At 47.4% G+C, this 15,532-nt stretch overlaps 1 protein-coding gene across 1 annotated transcript; it reads left to right on the plus strand.

Moving 5' to 3' along the window:
- The first annotated feature begins 506 nt into the window (after positions 1–506).
- grtp1a (growth hormone regulated TBC protein 1a) lies at positions 507–15,251 on the plus strand. Its single transcript, XM_056278849.1, has 8 exons — positions 507–1,064; positions 3,799–3,950; positions 4,048–4,206; positions 6,142–6,266; positions 9,628–9,724; positions 11,872–12,044; positions 12,297–12,482; positions 13,877–15,251. Exons 1-8 carry the CDS (start codon positions 949–951, stop codon positions 13,967–13,969), a joined length of 1,101 nt encoding a protein of 366 aa, XP_056134824.1. The 5' UTR covers positions 507–948; the 3' UTR covers positions 13,970–15,251.
- The last annotated feature ends 281 nt before the right edge of the window (positions 15,252–15,532 follow it).

The raw sequence follows: 15,532 nt of genomic DNA on the forward strand, positions 1-15,532 counted from the left end.
CTGCGGTGCGGGCGACACGGGTTCGCTTCCCAGCCGCGGCAGTTACTGTGGTTGCGTTGTCCCCCCGAATTCGCTACAATACGTACTTCTTGTACAGCAAAGGATCAACAGATAATGAAAAAGTAAAATAAACTTGGAAACAGCACGTAATTATAAACAGTATCGCCCTAATCGACAGTAAGGAATATGTGGATCAACTACCTTTGGAGAATTCGAGTACAGTCTAATTGTATTCAGTGTTGATGAACGTTAAATAAACGACTACGTCCAATACAGAACAGTGGGAAGGAAACACATTCGCATCAGCGACGCCTACGTAGCCAAAGAGGGCGTGGCTACGCGGCTTATTAGGCTTGATTGACGTGCGCGCTGTGCTAACGTCATCCAGTCCGGCATGCCCCGAAATCTTTGCGATGGTCGAGGACGGAAAGCTTAAATGGAGGTTTTGCAAACCGAGCCCCCGGGACCTGCAAGCCGCACCGTGACTTCAGTTTAGTCCGGGTTTATTTTGTTTCGGGCGGACAGATAATCTGCTGCCGCCACTTCTGAACAAGTCCGGGCGACAGGTGCACGCCTGGACTTCTCCGGACCGTCGGTCGAGCGTCGATAAATTAAAAACAAACAAAACAAAACCATTAACTCTCTCGCTCTCTGGACGGCGGATCGATCGGCGGATCGATGAACGCATAAAAGGTCCCCGGGGCCACTAAAACTCGATTGAGACGCGGCGACTACTCCGTCGAAGCCTCGAGCGCGGCATGAGCCGCCCCGTCCCGTTTGCTGCGGGTCCGCCGGCTCGGCTCGACCTCGCCGCCGCGTCGCTGCGCGCGCATGGGCGAAGTTAAGTCAGGGCGACTCGCTCCGTAAACCTTTGGACCGGGAGCCGATAGAGGTTTTGTCTAGACCTGCGCAGCTGCCGTGAGACGGGATTTCCGAGACTTCGCGGCGATGGAGAAAAGGAGCAAAGCCACGAATGGCATCCCGACCTCGCGGCTTACGCTCGGTGCCGCCGACGGGGGGGCCAGGGACCGGGTGGACCGGGTGGACAGGGACCGGGTGGACAGGTAAGCTGCCTGGGCCGTCTGCTGGCGTCAAGGCACACTTGCTGAACATTTTGAGTTTACGGGCCACCCACACTCACTTCTAAAGCCCGTTGTCAGAAGTTGGACGGGTTGTTGCGATTGTTAACAAAACAATTTGAATTTTAGTAAAGTTTTACTGTTCAGTGTTGGTATTTGCCCGAGGCTAAGGCAAATCATCCAGCCTTGTTTGAACAACAACATTCTGCTGTGTTCTGCTGTTTCTGATAACAGAACCGCTCCCATTCTAAAGACTGGCCCCTAGACTGGTCCCAAGACTGGCCCTTAGACTGGTCCCTAGACTGGCCCCTAGACTGGTCCAGCTACAGTGTGTGTGTGTGTGTGTGTGTGTGTTGGGGTGGGTTAAATACAGAGGATTAATTAAGTACAGCTTATTTTAGCAAAGCCCGACTTCGCAGTTAGGACCGGGCTTAGTAAAGCCCAGTTGGTGCAGCCCATCGCAGATGGGTTTTGGGTGGACACACTAAACTGCAGGGATAGTTTGAATTAGGGCAGGGCAAGAATCCGGTGCTATTTTTCCACAGGCTTTCAGTGGTACTGTGTCAGGATGAAATTCGGATTTTGTCGTATCATGATGCACAACTTTGTCGTCTAGATTGATCATGAGAATCTATTCCCCAATACCCATCTCAAAATAAGGTCGGGACTCGGCAGTATTATTTGAAAACTAGTCTTGGTTTGATATTGCACTTTGCATTACCAAATTGGCTCTCCTAGTAGGCACTACATCTACTTTGGCTAAACCTGATAGTTTTTTCTCTGACTACTGACAATTCTATAGTTCCTCCTTCCCCTCAGGTTAAGAGTCTGGGTGTCATCTTGGACAGCATATTATCTTTTGAAGCTCACATCAACGATGTTACTTGGTCTGCATACTTCCACCTATGCAATGTTAATCGTCTTCGCCCCTTGCTTACACCTAACAGCACCGCCATACTCATTCACACCCTGGTTACATCCCGTATTGACTGCTGCGATTCTATCGTCTTTGGTCTTCTCAAGTATCTTCATCAACTTCAGTGGGTCCAGAATTCATGACCAGAACTCCTTCCATAGCTCATACCACTCCTGTTCTTCAGCAACTCCATTGGCTCCCTGTTAAAATACTGCATGGACTTCAAGATTCTGTTTCTCACCTTTAAGGCCCTTCATAACTTAGCTCCTTCGTGTCTTTCCCGACTCCTTCATATCCACACACCCTCCTGTACTCTTAGATCCTCTTCTGCCGTCCAACTCCCTACACCATCGGCCTGCTGGACTACCAGGAGGTCTGGAGCCTTCAGTCTCCCGAACTGGAACTCTGTCCCACAAGACATTCACAATACTGACTCTCTCTCTCCACCTTCAAACACCATCTCAAAACGTACCTTTTCAAACTGGCATATTCAGTCTGATCCAGACTTTAATGGTTACACCCACATTGGGTTTTGCACAGATGATGATTTTATACCTGTCTGTTGTATTAACATATTATTGTATACCCCATGCTTTGCTTGACTTTGTGATGTCGGATACAGCGCTGCTTGTTTTTAACTGTGTTTTGTAAGGTGTCCTTGAGTGCTCCGAAAGGTGCCTATAAATAAAATGCATTATTATTATATATTATTAAATCAGTGAACCTCAGCTGGATTCTCAAATAGGATATTTTTGCACATGTAAGCAGATCTCTAATGTAAAATTCACTGTCTGCTGTGATATTTTCTATATTGCTCGGCGCCAGCTTGAATTAATACCTTTTATCTTTCTTTTAACAACACAGACTTCCCCGTCTTGGAAACACAACATTTTCATACCTTTGTTTTCTCCTAGAATTTGCATTTTGAGACTAAGCTACATGTCGTCTGTTGTCTAGTAGAAGGTATTACAGGGTAGTTTTCCACGAGTGCTATAAAACATCTTGATCTTGCATGCGTGTGTATTGTTTCCTGAAGCCTTTCTTTTGCTCCCTTGAGGGGTTAAGCAAATGACTGTCAGATGCCAGATTATAGTATTACGTAAGCATCTTTAAGGCAGTGGGTCAAGCTGGCCCTTCCTGATATATTTTAATCAGGGACAAGTTTCAGTAGCTGTTGATGGAGTAAAGAAAAATGCTACAAAATGTAAGGGTGAAGATACAGAACAATTTTGGCTTCTGTACAGTGGTGTTAATCTGTGGTCAAGACTGATTAAGGGTGGAGGCACAGTGTGATTTTTGCCGTGTTGATGTTCTTGGGATGGCAGCCAGTCAGATGAGATTGTGGTTTTGTGAGACTTTAAGTTTCAGAAGTAGCACTTGAGTATAAGAAATGTGTAGATATTCCTCTAAAACACAAATGTATTTTCAAAAAAAGGTGTACATTTCCCTAACATGGCACAAAATGGTTTGAGTTTCAGTCATGAACAAAGTGCTAGCTAGCTAGCTAGCCAGCTATAATTACATTTACTTGGTATGTCTTCAAAACACCTTGCGGAACGTCAGCATCCCACCGCACTCTCTCGCAGTTGTTCCTCAATTTATGACCACCTGATCTGTTGCATAAATTAGACAAAACAAAGAAAAAAAAATTACAGGGTGCGGTCATTTTGTAAGAATACCGCAGGCTGAATAGATGATAAATTCATTGTGATATACAGTAGCCCTGCAAACGAATCCCATGAAGTATCGACAGTTATCAATGATTTTGATAGTTTCTTTCTTGCTTTGTGTATTTTGCTTCAGAGTGGATCCATATGGCTTTGAGCGGTCCAAGGACTTCGACTTCGAGTCGTATGAGGAGTTGATGTCGGAGTACCTGGTTGTGCTCACTAGACGATCCATCAAGTGGTCCAAACTGCTCAAGGGCAGAGGCAAGGTGGAGAAGAATTTGAAACGTAAGTATTACAGCCACAGTCGGACACACAAACTTGTGTTGCACAAGCTAAAGATACTGATTCTGAAGCTGTTGTTGTTTCTGTGCTCTTCCTTCAGTGAAGCGTTATGTACGTAAAGGGATCCCAAATGAGCATCGCTCACTGATCTGGATGGCCGCCAGCGGAGCTCAGGAGCAGCTGGAAAAAAACCCAGGCTACTACCAGTCCTTACTGGGCGCCCAGCATGACCATAAACTAGTGGAGGCCATCTGCACAGGTGAACAGTCTTTGCTATATGCGTCATGCAAACTCACTCTAGCCTTGTTCTTACAACTGGTATTAATGTGCGTCTTTGGCATTCAAATTGTATTCAGATGGAGCTAAATGGCCTAAAAATCCAACTGTGTAGTGTCTTATCAGAAATAGATTATCAAGTTACTCGTGAATAGGAGCAAGAAAATAATGTGTCGTCTTGTCACACTTTTCTGACAATCATAATGACAATAGCGGCACTAAACCACCTCTCAGCTGTTTAAAAAAAACCTGCTACTGGGCGTCTGGGTAGTATAGTGGTCTATTCCATTGCCTACCAACACAGGGATCGCTGGTTTGAATCCCCGTGTTGCTTCTGGCTTGGTTGGGCGCCCCTACAGACTCAGTTGGCGGTGTCTGTGGGTGGGAGGCCAGATTTGGGTGTGTCCTGGTCGCTGAACTAGTGCCTCCTCTGGTCGGCTGAGGCACCTGTTTTTTTGGGGGGGGGGCTGGGGGGAATAGCGTGATCCTCCCACGCGCTATGTCTCCCTGGCGAAACTCCTCACTGCCAGGTGAAAAGAAGCAGCTGGTGACTCCACATGTATCGGGCGAGACGTGGTAGTCTGCAGCCCTCCTTGGGTAGGTAGAGGGGGTGAAGCAATGATCGGGACGGCTCGAAGAGTGGGGTAATTGGCTGGATACAATTGGGGAGAAAAGGGGGGGGAATTCCAGAAAATAAATAAATAAACATGCTACTAAAATGACCTCTTATTTTAAAAGTAAAGAAAACCTGCATGTACCACAATAACTGTTAACTGTTTGCTGAAGTTCTCTTGGGTCCCCTGACAAACTTTCAAGATGGGCTAGTTTAAATAGACTAAGATAACTGTAGGTAGCCTACCTTGGAGCAGATGTAAGTATGTCTGTTGTGGGTTTCTTCATAAAGTTTTAAGTGTGGGCTTCCACAAAGTTCGATCTAGAAAAGGCACTTCTGATGGTTAAATTTGTGTGTGTGTGTGTGGGGGGGGGGGTTAAAGATTGCCTCCCAGTCACTCAGGGTAGCGTAAATATGTTTTCTTTTGGGGGGGAGATTTTCTCCCCAATTGTATCTGGCCAATTACCCCACCCTTTCTGAGCCGTCCCGGTCTCTGCTCCACCCCCTCTGCCGATCCGGGGAGGGCTGCAGACTACCTACCATGTGCCTCCTCCGATACATGTGGAGTCACCAGCCGCTTCTTTTCACCGGACAGTGAGGAGTTTCGCCAGGGGGACGTAGCGCGTGGGAGGATCACGCTATTCCCCCCGGTTCCCCCTCCTCCCGAACAGCCGCCCCGGCTGACCAGAGGAGGCGTTAACGCAGTGACCAGGACACATACCCACATCCACCCTCCCACCCGCAGACATGGCCAATTGTGTCTGTAGGGACGCCCAACCAAGCCGGAGGTAACACAGGGATTCGAACCGGCGATCCCCATATTGGTAGGCAACGGAATAGGCTGCCATGCCACCCGGACGTCCCGTAAATCTGTTTTTACAGTTTACCACCACACCTTTCCAACTTTTCCCTCTCCTTTAGCTATGTCTCTTAACTAATCTAGCATTTTCTATGGTAATTTCTATCAATTTTTTTGCAGTCAACTCCTCAAGTTCTTGCCATCACATCAATGCTGTAAATCTTGTAAAAGAAACTAATTGTAAGCCATCTGTGCTTTGAAAGGGCAATTTGCAGTTTTGTTGTGAGTTTTGGAGACTTCATTTTACTGTCGGGTGTAAAAGTAAACTGGCTAAATCAGATGTAGACAGTACAAATATGAGGCTGTTAACAGATGAAGAGATGTGTGTGTGTGTGTGTGGGTGGGGGGGGGTCACTCATGCTATCTGATAATGATCTGCATACACATACACACCGTATGACACTTACAAATTGTTTGTGTGTATCTGTGTGGTCTTTCAATTTCAGATTTAAACAGAACATTTCCAGACAATATCCAGTTCCAAAAGACATCCAGCCCGTGTCTGCAGAAAGCGCTTCACAATGTGCTGCTAGCTTACGGCCATCACAATCCCACTGTGGGATACTGCCAGGTAATGATGGACACCTCAGGGTAAGGTGCACCCGACGCTGAATTTGCATAGTAAGGACGCACTCTCGGTACCCACGATGTATATTAAACACTGGTTGGAACTTTGAAATAGGATATTGATTCTGTAAATTCATGAGGTCCATCAGGTTGCGAAGGCTCAAATAAACATTTTATATCACATTCTCTTCCATTTCATTGAGTGTCGTGGGTTTGAGTCTTGATGGTGGCATGCTGATTATAGGCCCTGGTGGTTTTGCTTTTGGATGATTGGTTTTGTGGCAAGTTGATGGAGCGATCATAGGTGGTGGGAGTAGGGAGGGATTTGATTTCATCTTTTAGCCGTTCTTAAGAAAAATGGTCAGTGATTTATAAATCAGTTGCACAATGGCCCAGTTGTTAGCACTGTTGCCTCACAGCAAGAAGGTCCTGGGTTTGAACCCTAGACTGTCCCAGGTCCTTTCTGTGTGGAGTTTGCGTGTTCTCCCCATGCCTGCGTGGGTTTCCTCTGGGTGCTCCGGTTTCCTCCCACCATCAAAAAGAGACACATGTTAGGATTAATACTCCTGTCTGTGCCCCTAACCAAGGCAGTGGAAAGAAAAACTGGACTTGGTCTTTGGGTGCTGCAGCTGCCCACCGCTCCTATACAATAGGATGGGTTAAATGCAGAGAACATAGTCATTGTAAGAATACAATGTCAAATCAAGTGGCTTTCAAAAAATAATTTTTGTCACCTCACATAGGTAGACTCGTAGGTCTTTACCCAATTTGGTCTTAACACAAGGTCATATTAGCAGTAGTATGATAGGTGATATTAGCAGTAGTATGTAGACGGTTAGCGGCACTGTGGCACAGTGGTTAGCATGGTCGCCTCACAGCAAGGAGGTCCTGGGTTCGAGTCTTGGGGTAGTCCAACCTTGGGGGTTGTCCTGGGTCATTCTGTGTGTGGCGTTTGCATGTTCTCCCCGTGTCTGGGTGGGTTTCCTCCGGGTGCTCCAGTTTCCTCCCACAGTCCAAAGACATGTAGGTCAGGTGAATTGGCCGTGCTAAATTGTCCCTAGGTGTGAATGTGTGTGTGTGGGCCCTGTGATGGCCTGGCGGCCTGTCCAGGGTGTCTGTCTGCCTGCCGCCCAATGACTCCCGGGATAGGCTCCAGCATCCCCGTGACCCTGAGTAGGATAAGCGGTTTGGATAATGGATGGATGGATGGAGTTTCTCAGCTGCCTCCCTCTTGCTCCCTCCTTTCCTCTCTTCCATTTCTTCTCTTGATTTAAATTCCCCAACATTCTTTTACTGGCCTGTGCAACCTGTACAAAATCTTCCCCCACACTTGCATCATCTCTGTTACCTGTTAGCTTGAGGCAAGAGCAGGAATGGATAACATAGTGCCTATGGCTGTTTAACTAAGCCCAATGTCAATTTGTTCTGCAACCCAGTATGTGACAGAAGTGCAGTTTAGATACCTCTCTGATGACTGCCTCAACATCATGGAAGCAGTCTTAATGTTGTTTTTTTATCTTTCATTTAACCTTTATTGTACGAGGAACTCCCCATTGAGAGAACATCTCTTTTACAAGGGCGACCTGGCCAAGATGGCGGCGGCATCTAAAACCGTCACAAGCAACAATGAAAATATATTCTCATGCGTAAAGAAAGTCTAAATCTTGAGTATATACTACCTGTCTCTTAAGTTTAGACAAAACATCACATATCAAAAATGTGCCTGTTATAGAGGGGCTTTGAGATGTTTTGCCGATTGAACCTTGAGTTTATCACTGTCTACAATGTCTGTTGTCACATTTAGGATTTAATTATCAGTCGACACACTGCCAATTCGATTTCACAACATTCTCTAAGTACTACATTATGTACATGATGATTATGTACATCTTTCCACACCGGAAGTGGTGTGGGAAGCTGGCGGTGCAACTTCACGGTTGCAGCGGCCTCACACAGTACCGGTGTGGGAAGATGGCGTCGCAAATTTACATTTGTAGCGGCCTCACCCAGTACCGGTGTCGGAAGATGGCATCACAAATTCATGTTTGCAGTGGCCTCACCCAGTACCGGTGTGGGAAGATGGCGGCGCGAATTCACGTTTGTGGCGGCCTCACCCAGTACCGTTCATGCAGTGTCTCTGTCCACGTCTGCGCCTACATTTGTCTTCGTTTGATGGCTGGGAGAGCTGGAGCTGGATCAGCTGGGAGAGCTTGGTCTGCTGCATCCTGTGGGCCCAGGGGCCACGGCCCTGTCTGGAGCTGTGCCCGAAGAGGTAACGCCGAGGGCGGTCTGACAGGCACGCTGAAGCGGGGCAAGCTAAGCTAACTGCTAGCCCATGCAGACCGGCAGCTCTGATAACACCGAGGGCGGTCTGGCTGTGTTTTTCGTGTCATCGTGGGGAGTGTGGGGAGGTGTGTCAAAGGTGTCTGGCTGGGAGAACTGGCGTCGGATCAGCCGAGGGAGCCTGGTCTGCTGCGTCCTGTGGGCCCAAGGACCACGGCCATGACCGGAGCTGCTCCCGAAGAGGAAACACCGAGGGCGGTCTGACAAGATGCAGAAGCGGGGCGGGCTAAGCGAACTGCTAGCCCGTGCAGACCGGCAGTTCCGACAGTCATCCTGGCTGGTGTTCGTTCTCGATATGTGTTCTTGTCATTTTTGGTTGTGTTTTTGCCTTTGTGTTGCACTGCTGTGGGCTGGAAATGAAACGACAGAGTGTTTCTGATAATGATGATGACGCACAGCATGTAAGTACGTTTCTGTACATCTCCCAGATGGTGTTCCTGTTCAGAGCAGCGCTGTCATCTTGAGCAAACACATGAGCTCCACTGGCCGCGTGCTGCGTGTCCTCAGATCTGTCCTTAAAGAGTGAATAGAAACCATTTAAGAAGAAGTCTCTCACCAAGTTTTTCTGTCAGACCTTTTAAGATTATTCTAGCACACGTGAAAATAAAAATCCATTTATGAGCAATTTGCAACATTTCGGTGGCTAAGAAAGTTACATAGTAGCTAGTTGTGTTTATGTGTGTCCGAAGTGGGTTTATCTTGGGAATTTTACGCAAGGACAAAGTTAAAGACGGTTCAGCTGCTGTGCAGTCAAAACAAGGCCCAGTTGCCTCCATTTGTAGTGCGGTGGCCTGTTTTTTTGACCGACCGATGTTGGTTGTGCTCTGTCGTAAGCCGGGGTCAGGAGAGGCGTTTGAATGATGAGGGCGTGTGGTATGATTTACCACTTTTGCAGCTCGTGTGTCGACATCGATATTTTCTCAGTATTTCTGTTGAAGTGTTCTGCCCCTGCCTGTTGAAATGCCTCGCCCTGGCACCACCGCTGGCTATGTCTGTAATCTGAGTGCCTCTCGTGTTTCCAGGGGATGAACTTCATCGCCGGGTACCTCCTTATCATCACTAAAGACGAGGAGAAGTCCTTCTGGCTGATGGAGGCGCTCATAGGCCGAATATTACCAGGTTTGTTTTTTTGTGCGTGTATATTTACTTTGTCAATAGCAGTATCAACTCTTCCTGGTCTGTGTGTGTGTGTGTGTGTGTGTGTGTGTGTGTGTGTGTGTGTGTGTGTGTGTGTGTGTGTGTGTGTGTGTGTGTGTGTGTGTGTGTGTGTGTGTGTGTGTGTGTGTGTGTGTGTCTCTCTCTCTGTTTATGGTCCAGTCAGAGCATGCCCTCTGTGCTATGAATAACCCTGGAGGGAGGTCACATGGACTTTATCTGCCTGTATCTTAAGAGGCGTGTCTCTCTCTCTCTCTCTCTCTCACACCTGCTTGGTGGAGTATTTGTACAGGAAACAGTCATTCCCGACCCACTCACAGTATCTACTATCCTGGTTCATGTTAAGCCTGTCACGCATGTTCTTGCAGCCCGTGGACAGGATAGAGAATAACCTCGCCTTATTCCCCAGTACTCGCCACGGTCGGTTACATCGCCGCCCCATCGGTCCTTACTTTTTGAAATCTCCAGCTAAGCTATGAAAGAACTTTTGCTTGCATTAATAATAATTAGATTATGTAGCCCTGGCTCTTGCAGGAAGAAACTGAATATTTCTTTTACAGTTTATGGTTAAAGCTGCGTCCATGTGAGTTTGGAACAGGAGCGGTGCTTGTTGGCTGTGAGCTGAACATCTTCGGTACTTTTACTCTACATCGTGAGGCTGCAGCGATGTGCAGTAATGAAGGCTTGACACCCAAACGGCTTTTTTATTTTTGTTTTCGTCCACCGTCGCTTGTTAACCCATGCAAAATTACTGGAGACGCGTTAGTGTGTGTCCTTCCTTAGTGTGCAAGAACCGACTTTGTTCGTTAATGACAATATCACAAAGACCAGGCTTGTATGTGAGAAGACTGAGACTGTTCATGCACCACACATCTTGAGGCTCTACTTGGTGTACTGAATCACCAGTGGGTGCGATTTCTTCCGTTTACACCCAAGAACGCTTCATTGATTGGAAAAAATGCCTGGTGTAGCCTGTTGTGTGCAACACTAACAAAAACCTATTTTCCCTGAGAACTACTGTAGTACTTGGACACATCCAAGTCAGAGACGTCGACCCTGGTGCTCATCTTGACATTATAGCACAATCTGTAATGGTTATAACTGTGTTATTACAACCATAAATTGTCATAGGCTTGGTTATGTGATGCAATACGAGTCACAAACCCCCCCCCCCCGGCTACGCCCTTCCACCTCCTACTATAAATAGAAAAAAATTCAAATTCTTCCAGTGAGGAGAGGAGTATTTGAGCGAGAGACATACTGAAAGAGAGACAGAGAGAGACAGAGAGGATACACTTATCGATAGAGACCGACCAAAGTTAGGTATTTTTGCGTTGTCGCTGGAATTGGCACGCTTGCTTCTTTCCATGATTGCTGTCGGACTCGAGCGTTGTCCAGAGTAGACCGGGCTATTCCCAGAGGAAAACAAACTTGCGGAGCGTGGTTTGATACCTGTAGGCCACCCCAACATTTTCCTCAGATTCTGTCATTTAAAAAAAAAAAAAAATCCCAGATGGGGGCTGTTGTCCATCTAAACTGGGGTGTTTTGTTGACCTTTTAAAGGGACAATACACCATTTTCAACATGATCTCGCTCTCTCTCCCTCTCTGCAGCGGGGATAGCGCATGAAAAACACCTACAGTTGTTCCCGATCGTTCCTGCGTCTCCGGCCGGCCGTGAAACCGAGTTTCTGGGGCCGCCAGGTGACGTGTCGTGATGTCATTCGGCGGCTGCAAAAACTCCATACAGCCCAGCAGGGTTTCTAAGACTCTAACCTAGCCTAAACACACTGTTCAAAAAACACATTGTCGTTCTCTCGGCTAAGCGACATTTCCGATGGCGTAAATGGCGTTACACAACACTGGCGCAGAGGATTTTATGGACGAAGCTTGTGGGCAGTGCATTCTGGGACGTGTAGGTGCCGTGGGAAATACTGTGAGCAGGGCGACGCCGATTTCTCCGTCAGTATAGTACACAGTGAGGACTTTATATTGCGTCAGTCGACTACATTACTCAGCAGGACTGGTTGCACGTACACGAAACCATCGGTGAAATGTCCCTTTAATTCGTTTTAACGGCTAACCTGACAATGACGTGTGTACGGCTCCCAGACTACTACAGCCCGGCCATGCTGGGGCTGAAGACGGACCAGGAGGTGTTGGGGGAGCTGGTGAAGGCGAGGGTCCCCGGGGTGTGGCAGACCATGGCGGAGCACAACGTCATGTGGACTCTGGTGGTGTCCCGGTGGTTCATCTGCCTCTACATAGACATCCTGCCCACAGAGGTGAGTGTGTGTGTGTGTGTTTGGGTCATCCCTATGTCAAGGTCAAGTTTCACTGTTTCCAAACACGACAACACGGTGTAAGAAGATTATTTCTGGCTTTAGCTGTCGGAAGTTCTTTCCCTGGCATATTTGGCCAGAGTGCATTAACACGTGAGGTTATATCAGATGTAGCTTACTTAAGCTCTGAGGTGGGTGTGATTTTTGTCAGTCGCCGCGGTATAACGCTTCTTATTCTCCTCACCTCTCCTGCAGACGGTTCTGCGGATCTGGGATTGTCTGTTCTACGAGGGTTCGAAAATCCTGTTCCGCGTCGCCCTGACGCTGATCCACCGCAACCAGACCCTGATCCAGCAGGCCCGGTCCCTCCCCGACGTGTGTCAGAGTTTCAAGGAGATCACACACGGACCATTTGTTGATAAATGCCACACTTTGATGCAGGTAAAAATGCACAAAAAAACGCTGTGACATTAACCGCCTTTCCAGCCCAGTGTTTTTATGCAAATGTTCTCATCTAGAATAAAAAAAAAAAAGGCTTGGTGGAAATGGGAACTAACAAATAAAATCCCCAAAATTCGCATTAAGGCTTTTTTGCTCGCTTGAGGTGAAAAAATACGTTAAAAAGAAATGTGATAAATTGCAATGGAAATGCATTTACCCGATACAAAAATTAAATGTGCATATAGTCACATGATCAGCTGTTTCTTCATCTTAACTTCATGTGGTGCAATGGTGGACGTTAACAGATACAGGTGGATGGAAGAGGGAATAAAAACCTTCCTTTGCCTGATGTATGGGAAACAGCAGTGTAGTGTAGCGACAGCCCTGGACTAATGTGGCCGTCAGCTGAACCAACAGAGCACTTAAAACTTGGCCGATATGAATGAGCTGTTGATGGACTGTCCATCTTCCTCGCGGGTGGTGAAGTATAGACAGATCAGCATCTCTGATATCTTCTCTGCACCTTATCACCTCTTATATCACCTGTTTAAAGTCAATCCTTGTGTATATATCCGAAGATTGTTGTTATTCTTTGTTAAGTACACAGAGAGAGCCACGACACCGGAGTCAAATTCCATGTACGTGCAGACCTGCATGGCCAATACACATGATTCTGATTCGGCGATGAGGAAGGACATATAGACCTACGTTCAGGGTTTCACCTGCTTACACTGATCACATGGAAACATACCTTAATTTGTCTTTACGCGACATTTGCTAAATGTTGATTTGAAAGTTGGATGGAAACCTGATTATTGGGGGCAATAATGCATATTCCTTCCTGAATACGAAAAGAGGTCGGTGCAGCGGGGTATATGAGATATATGGGGTATGGTTCATGTATACGAGTTCACAGCTGAAGGTGAATTATCACAGTCAGTGTTAATTAAACATTCACAGTTATTAATCAAACACCTGTTTTATTCTAGCAACGAGCTACTGCTCAGTTTATAAACCCCCCCCCCCCCAGATGTTTTGTAAAAACTTAATTTTCTCAACCACTGTTATTCAGAATGAATTGTTTCATGACACATAGCTATGAAGGAGTTACTTTTCTCACCTCCGACCGACTAACCTGAATCTTATAATCTGGATGGATGCCCTGGGTGCTGCTGGCAACCGTCCCATGGGTAATTAAAATTCAAATCAGACGATTTATTCCATTCCATCTAGTAGGGTAACAGCGCCACCTCACTGCAGTGAGAGCAATTATGTAAAAAAAAAAAAAGAAAAAAAAGCTCCTGGATGTTGGTGGTGGTGGTGGTGGTGTGGGTGCAGGGGGGGGGTAATCCTTTGTCATTTCCTGTCTTTTAATTTTCCCTGCCTTTTCCTAGAAAATCTTCACCGAACCAGGAAGTCTGTCCATGTCGACCATATCCAAGCTGCGGGCGACGTGTCGCGCACGCATCGTGGCGGAGGAGTCCTGACCCGCCCGCCGGCTCGAGGACCCGACGATCAAAACTCCTCACACATTCCAAGGCATTCCGTTGACCTCCGCTCCCGATCGACGTTGGAGGGTGAGAGAAGGAGAGACGGGCCGGACTTTTGGGACGAACACTCCGACATTTCTTTTTGCACTTTTATAAAATGTCCGCCTTCAGCTCGCCACTGAATTAGCGTCCCAACACAACTGTGAATATGTACGAGTGTGTTGCTATACGCGTAGCGGTGTCTGTGGTCTGGAACAATGACCGGATCGTTTGTATGTGAAGGACAGAGTGAATCAAGTTAAGATGAAACACTGTCCCTCCTGAGTCCATTTCACAAAATCCTTTCCCCTACTTCCCTTGTGAAATTGTTAAAAACGCACTGCAGTGCACTTTGTTCCCCGACACGGTAACGGCAGAAGCTCGGCCAGGTGAACCGCGTCACGCGCCCGGCGTGCTGGGAAAGCAGAAGTGGCGTGTGTGTCGGCGGCGGTTTCGATCCGGAGGGGTGTATTCACTAACGTTTGTAAAGAATAACATTCTGAACGTTTCATTTTTGTATCTGGGAGACCAACTTAGGTGGCGCCACTTGTTGCACACTTGGCGTCGATGTTCAACATTGCCGTATTTAGTTGAGAAGGAAAACCTTCCCGTCAGACACGCTCGAAAGAAGCCGGAGATCTGATCTGCGGGATCTCGACCGGGTGTCTCGAGGTTGCTTCAGGTACGCTCTCCGGTTAACGTTCGATGCCTGTATGGGCACAGCACGAGCTGGCCGGTCCCCAATCTGGCCGAGGCGAACGTGTGGGTGCCTGACCTCGGTGGGCATTTCTAACACAGGTCGTCCAAAACCAAGTTCAGTTAAGAGCTGATTTTTCTTCCTGACGTCGTCATGACCTGTTAGTTCAGCGTCCGACTTGCTATTCCTAAGTGAATCTTTTCCCGTGGTGTGCTTTTATGCTGCGTAATAATGTCCCTGCTGGTTTCTCGATGAACCACAGAACACACTCGTTCTCTTGTTATGACGCTTGCTTTTCTCACTTGACGTCGGATATGGTGACAAGATGTGAAGTGGCGTTTGTCGCCCTGGGCCTGACATACTGTGAACACCGTGACGGCGTGTGTCTTGTAGAGAAAAGCAGCCTTGCGCAATATGTGGTGAAAAATGTCTTATTAAATCACTGGTATACACAAACTCACGTGAACTGTCATGAGACCTCCAGCACCCCTGGCTAAAGGGTGACAGCCAGAGAAGTAAAAGAAGGTGACGGAGAGATGAGAGAAGGAAGAAAGGGCGAGGGAGCGCCCTCTGGGGGTAATGCATATGATAAAACCTCATTTTTGCCCACAACACTTATTTATGGAAGTCACAAAGTATTTAGCAAGAAATACCATCGAAACAGATTTACGGGGCGTCCGGGTGGCGTGGCGGCCTATTCTGTTGCCTACCAATATGGGGATCGCCGGTTCGAATCCCTGTGTGTCCTGGTCGCTGCACTAGCCCCTCCTCTGGTCGGTCGGGGCGGGGAGGGGGAACTGGGGGGAATAGCGTGATCCTCCTAC

Source organism: Lampris incognitus, chromosome 4, assembly GCF_029633865.1.
Source record: "Lampris incognitus isolate fLamInc1 chromosome 4, fLamInc1.hap2, whole genome shotgun sequence".
Taxonomy (NCBI): Eukaryota; Metazoa; Chordata; class Actinopteri; order Lampriformes; family Lampridae; genus Lampris; species Lampris incognitus.